A 6,740-nucleotide genomic window follows, 5' to 3' on the forward strand; every position below is an offset into this window, starting at 1 on the left:
GCTTCCGCAAGGGGGCGTTTTGCGGCTCCAAAAGAAAATAAAAATATACAAAACTGCAGGATTTACGATGCTAATGATGATGACCGTTAAAACGCGTCATCACAGTCTGTGAATTTGTAGGAGATGAGAAAAGGAGCCGCTACAACGTATTAAATATATTGAGTAGAAATATTTGTAGCTGACCAACAAGTAAAAATCACCTCAACAATCCATAAAAATTGTTTAAAGTCAAAAGTCCAGTCATCACCAAGACACCAAGATTGGCCCATCCTGACGAGCGGTGAGAAAAGTAAAAGCTATAACGTGGTAATGTCGCGTCACTCCATATTTTTAGTTACCTGTTTTAAAGATATTTAATTTTTCTTCAAGATATTTTATGCTCTATTTTTCAATTACAAAACTGCATATTATAATTTCTCATTTTAATTTCTAAATTCGAATTTATTTAATTTGTTTTTCATTTGTTCATTTGTAAAATCGTATGTCAAAATTGAAGAGAAAAATACAACTTTAGTTAACAAAAAAAAACATCATGTTTACAGATAATACAAGTCAAAAATACACTGTGAAAAGTTAAATATATGATTAAACCTATATCACCGCTAAGCCACGCCCATTTGAGAACTGAAGTTCCATGTTATTTGTCATTCTACCCGCTCGTTCTATTTCTACGGGATTGATCGGGGCGACCCAGTAGTGTGAGCTTCCTGCTACATTGTGATCTTCTCTCAGACTTCCTTTCCTCATTTCCGAATCAGTATGGGGAAGAATAGCAAGAATACCGTGCAGACAATCTGCTGATGAGGAAAATGTTGAATCAAACCGTGAAATGTTAGTTCTCACAATCGTGATTTATAGTTTTGCATGCCAACGGGAATATGTGTATGCTTTTAAGATCGAGGCTGCATATATCTACATGAATCGATGATTGTAGGCTTGTTATTGGTTTAATTTCGCATGCATGTTCTATATTTGTATGGACCTGTCTCAGTGATCAAAGTGATCAAATAAGAGTTTCTCAAATACATGAATGTAGGTTATCTAGAGTGCATCTCTAATTGGGACAGCAGATTTGAACATCTCTATATATTTCTAGGTCATCTTTGTTGGTTAGCCTTTGTAATGATGAATAATAGGCTTTTTGTTATACAAACTTGATATGGATGTCTCAAATAATAACTTTGTACTTTGTCTTTGAAATGCTCAAAGTGAAATTGTTTATTAAAATGTTCTCTTTTTTTGTCTCCCCTTATAGCATTTATTTAATGAACTGTGGGGAACTAAAGGCAATGGAGTCGAATATGGAATCTGTCCATCAGTCTTTTTTTCAGCTGACACAAGCTGAACACAAAGGAATCAGCCGAAACTGATCTGGTCACTGAAGATGCTTCATCAAATATTTACCTCAAACACTTTCCACTTGGCTTGCTTTTTGACCAAACCAGAATGTTAATGTTCAAGATTTCAGGAATTTGGATGAGTTATGTTGGTCAAGTTTGTCAGTCCTCTCTCTACCTGAGATTTCACTTACTGTATGTATCATAAAAGCATAACAATAAGAGCCATAATGCGTGTCAGTTTTTTCCATGCTCTGTTAACTGGAGCAATAATTTTGAACTTGCTCATCCTATATTATGTCTCCCGGGCCCAGCAGCAGATGATGGAGAAACGTCGAGAACAAGTTAAGGGCTCAAAGAAAGCCTCTCTTCCTGTGCCAGGACTGGGTAATCTGGTTGGTGGAAGTATAGTTGGAGGCGTCAAATTGGGAGGCCTTGAGAGCAACATGCGTGGCCCTCGCATCACGATCCTTGTCCGTGAATTTGAAGACTTTGAGAACTATGTTGGTGATGTTGCTCGCTCTTTTTTGCGCCAGAGACCAGAGTTGCCCTTCCTCGCTGTAGCCGAAAGTCCACCGTACCCTCCTTTGGCTCTTCCCGAGGGAGCCCGGCTCCTGGTGTTGTCGCCGAGCCCTGACCAGCCTCCACAAACTCACCGTCCCGAGTTCAACGTGCAGACGGAATTTGCTTTATTAGTTCCAGATGGTGTGGAGCTGGACCACGGCCGACAAATTGAGCGTCTCATTCGGGAGCTGGAAGGAGAAGGTGGCGGGCCGGTCCGACTGGTTGCTGCGCCAGTGCTGACCCGCTCGGCAGTGCAATGCCTGCACCTTCGGGTGAATCTGCGGGAATGGACCGCCACCTACACCCCTGCGGCCTCAGGGAGCAGCGGTAGCGTCTGCACAGCCCTGCAGGGAGACGCCGTGGTTCTTATCCGTACCGAGGACCTCTTCAATCTCTCTGTTCCTTTAGGTCGTCCCCTGATGTCTTCCCTGTTTGTCCAAACATCTCTGCGGGGATGGAAGGTCAAGCTCCTGGAGGGACCTTCGTTCTCCGCCAGTCATCGGCCGCTGTTTACCTCTGCGCACAACCAGTGGAAGGCGGATAGTCGCCTGAAAGATGCAACCAATCACCTCTTGCGCAGCTTTGGCCTGAAGCGCGTGATCTTGCCTGATGGACGAGATCAGTGGTTTGGCTGCAGTAAAGAGACGCCACGATGTTTCGGCACAGTGCGTGACGACACACCGGAATACCTTTACGTGGAGCGCTGGACTCCACCCTGCTGCTTGCGCGCCCTCCGAGAGACCACTAAATATGTTGTCAATATCTTGGAGAGCTCTGGTGTGCGTTATTGGCTGGAAGGGGGTTCTTTGTTGGGAGCTGCCCGACACAAGGACGTAATCCCATGGGACTATGACGTGGACTTGGGCATCTACATGGAGGACGTACCGAATTGCGACTACCTAAAGAACCTGGACTCCGGCTCACTGGTGGATGCTAACGGCTATGTGTGGGAGCGAGCGGTCGAGGGTGACTTCTACCGCGTGCAGTATAGTGAAGCAAACCATTTGCATGTAGACTTGTGGCCCTTCTACCCCCGTAATGGAGTTATGACCAGGGACACTTGGACTGAGCACAAACAAGACGTGGAGTTCCCAGAACATTTCCTGCAACCCCTGGTGCCAATGCCATTTGCTGGCATCACCGCTTATGGTCCAAACAACCACCGTGCCTTCTTGGAACTCAAGTTTGGGGAAGGGGTTATTGAGAACCCCCAGTACCCGAACCCTGCCAAGAAAAGGCTGGACAGGAGTCGCGCGTTAGGATCATAGCAAGCAGTAACTTGATGCGACACAATTGCGCAATACTGCATTTCTGACATTTGAAAATCTTTGTAGAGTATTACTACCAGACTAAATGTCTCGGTCTGTGTCTGAACACTTGAATGTTAGTGTTTCTTGCCAATTTTATTTATTATATGTGTGTGTTGTGATCTGGTGAGTCATGAATCTCTAAATAGTCGAAATATACTGTGTAACGATGGTAATAAAAGTTCTGAAAATGTAATTTTTACACTGCTGAATCCCAGGAATGTCAAAACGGCGTAAAGGTCATAGCTTCTTTTTTTTTTATAATACATGATATTAATATATCAATTTCTATAGTCATTAAACATAACAAAAGTTAATATTTTTTTAAACTGATTGCGAGAGAAACACAAGTTTTAAAAAGCCTCCATCATTCATGAAAAACTGATTCATGTTTGTAGGTCCAGGAGTGAACCATTTAATAACCCAGCCAGCTCATTCAAACCTTGAAATAACACCACTACTTTTCAGATGTATGGTCATTATTATACCACTATGAACTTTGTAGAGTGTAGGATGTTTTCATTGACATATGGAGACATGTAAGCTGATGTTTAAAGAGACTGGATCCATGACTTTTTGGTAAATCTGAAAAGCAGCTACTGTTTCATGCACCTATTCACTTTATTAATGATACTTGCACCAGGTAATTTAGACTGATATTGGTCTTGTTTTTCATGCCGTGTGATTTGTTTGGTTTAATTTTCCATTTAAACAGTATGTTGCATGATAAAAAAAATAATTCACACTTTTGATGTTTAAATTTTAGTTTTGACTGTGAGACTGTTTTACCTACATTTTTTGTTGAATTGAACACGTTATGAACTGTTTCTATTCTTTCGTTTTTTGACGTTGTTTTGTTTTGACACCGTGTTTCACAAATGTGCTTCTTAATGTTCTGTATAGTCCATTAAAGGACGATGAAATATTTAAATGATTAAGTAATAACAAACAAACAATAACATAACTTTACCACTTGCTGTGTCTTAACATGTAAATGCATTTCAAATGTCCGGAAATTTCAATAAATCACATGGAATTACTTTTGAGTTTTTAATTTGGTGTTCGTGGTGTCTGATGTTGCAGGACAAGTGGAAATATAGTTACTGCAAAATAAATAAACCACAAGATGGCGTAGTAGGCCATGAAGTCTTCAAACATGCTGAACCTGCTGCATTACAATATTAATATGGGGAAAAATCTTTAAAGCCTTCCAAAACCGGTTGCTTTTGTTTACAGCAGGATAGTGTTTAAAATGAAAATTCTTTCATTCTAAATCAACCTAAAATATTGTCAGAAGCGAAGGAGTCTTGTATTCCCTAAGGGCGTTCATTTTGCAATAATGATCGGCTGACTGTACATTATCTTTCCAACTGAAGGGCTTCTTGCCAAATAAATAAATGCACTGACATGATGAGTCATTAAATTTCAATGCGAGTTGAAATTGAAGGGTTGGTCAAAATCCCTTGCCTCTTCAAATACATATATAATCATATGTCATTTTGAATGGTTATATACTTCCTTTATAAAAATCAATAATCAAATATATTCATTATCACATAATAATTTTTATATTCTTGTGCTTGTGAAATTATATTTTCTTAAATGCATGGATGCAAGTAACCAGTTTCTTTTAGGTGCATCCCAATCTTACTTTGAGATTGCACGTAGTACACGCAGGACACGAAGGCCACGTAACCCACAAGGCCGTTTGTCTCTTTCTCTGGGATCAGTAGAAAGGTTAGAGGGTCCTAAAGGCAGCGTGGGCACATATGATTCTTCGCTGGACATATAGTCAAGCTATATTGAGCGTTACTATCAAACTTTAATTGTTGTATTAAAATGTATTCTTTCCAGTATATTTCCTTCCTTGGGAGTAAATGCCAGTGATCTGTTTTTCTCCCAAACGAGTGAATGTTTTAGCATTATGTTTTGGTATACTTAACTGATAATAAGGAGCTCAGACTCTCTTCAGCCTTGATGGGAGCTGTTATTTGCTAGTGTCTGTTATTTGTGTGTGTGTGCGTATGACATTCTATGTAGGTTCTGGACGTTCGGACCAGACACCCCGGCGCCCTTCTCTAACCTGCGAGGCCACCACAGACCTAAATCCAATGAGTGGACGACAACTATCCTTACTAATGGCGATAGGCACCCCTATCTCCTCACATGTGTTAAATTGTTTAGGCTTTCATGTTTCTTAGCCAATGAGAATCATTCAACCTGTAAGCAATGACGTAGCTTAGACCTTGGAAATGGTATAACTGCTGTGATCTTTGTAACTGTAAGGGGGGCGGCCTACGAACTCCTGTGTGAGTCTTGAAGCTGACTTCTGCTGATGAAAATGCAAACTATCTTCAGTAAAACTTTTCTTTAATTTTTTATAATTCTGACTCCGGGTCTTCATTCTTCATATCTGGTTCTGGGTCTTTGACTGTATACCCCTTACAGTTATGGTGGAGGATGCGGGCAATTATTCTCGGTGACACCCCTGGCAAATCAACAAACAAGGTAGTAAGCTTTTGTTAATTGTTAGGGCTGTCTGACTGGAAGAGATTTTGAAGGAGAGCGGGAGAGCTTCACTCCGATGAGGCGAGTGAAGCTTCACTCCGATGAGGCGAGTGAAGGAGTAAGTTAATTATACTGCTGACAGTATAAGAAGTCGCTGAGAGCGTCGTTAAGGGTAACGGCAGCAGACAGCGCAAGCGAAGCGTGCTCTGTGGGGGCCCCGCTGGGCATTACTGGTGTAGCACCACCCCAGCAGAGCACGTCCCTGGGCTAGAGGTCCAGTGGCACCGTAAACCTGCTCAATCTCTTCCATCTCAGATAGGGGATCCCCGAACTTAGTGAAGTGAATCAGGCAGTTAGGGATACTAACAATAATAGGGTTGTTTGCCAGGGATGCATCAGGAACAATTCCGAGAGAAAAATTAAAAAAGTTGTGACCCAAATTGGCATGGACCAGTATATGTAACTGTGATTTTGGAGTATACTTTGCAGTTTCATCACGCAGAAGCCAAGCTGTGTTGTTCAAAGATCGCCGCCTCCATTTCTGCAATAACTTCAGGTGAGTATGAACCATGATTAAGATATGGCAGAAAAATGTAATAACTTAATCAGTAACCTGAAGAGTCCTGAAACAAATAGTGAGACAGGAAAAGCAAACGCTGTAAGCAGCTGTGCTCTAAAGCCCTCACTTTAAATAAATTTGCAGAAATGATTAAGTAAATGGTAGTCAGGATTTTGATTCTGATTGGAAATTTAAAAAAAAAACTTGACTGGCTACAAACAAACAAAGAAACTGAAAAATTAAAATGTTTAGCCTCGTATTGCTTACGATGATTACAAGAAGCAAGTGAAAGAAATTCTGGGTCAGGGATAATTTCCCTGGACAAGCGACTAAAGTTAAACAGACACTTTGTGAAAACAATATTTTGCAGCCTATGAAAATTAATGTTCTGCCAATAATAATGATGAAGATTATGATTGGGTTATTATGATTAAATCCGCCACTGGTGGACTGTAAAAGAATACA

The 6,740-nt window shown here is 40.9% G+C and overlaps 1 protein-coding gene across 1 annotated transcript; it reads left to right on the plus strand.

The window, feature by feature from the left end:
• Positions 1-632: 632 nt before the first annotated feature.
• fkrp (fukutin related protein) lies at positions 633-3,327 on the plus strand. The gene is made up of 2 exons (XM_056262486.1): positions 633-831; positions 1,256-3,327. Exon 2 carries the CDS (start codon positions 1,535-1,537, stop codon positions 3,167-3,169), a length of 1,635 nt encoding a protein of 544 aa, XP_056118461.1. The 5' UTR covers positions 633-831; positions 1,256-1,534; the 3' UTR covers positions 3,170-3,327.
• Positions 3,328-6,740: the final 3,413 nt, after the last annotated feature.

Source organism: Rhinichthys klamathensis, unplaced genomic scaffold (assembly GCF_029890125.1).
Source record: "Rhinichthys klamathensis goyatoka isolate OS25496 unplaced genomic scaffold, OSU_Roscu_1.1 h1tg000192l_1, whole genome shotgun sequence".
NCBI classification, from domain to species: domain Eukaryota; kingdom Metazoa; phylum Chordata; class Actinopteri; order Cypriniformes; family Leuciscidae; genus Rhinichthys; species Rhinichthys klamathensis.

Coding starts and splice junctions, on each gene's coding strand:
- fkrp (XM_056262486.1), top strand. CDS start 1,535: ATGTATCATAAAAGCATAACAATAAGAGCCATAATGCGTGTCAGTTTT.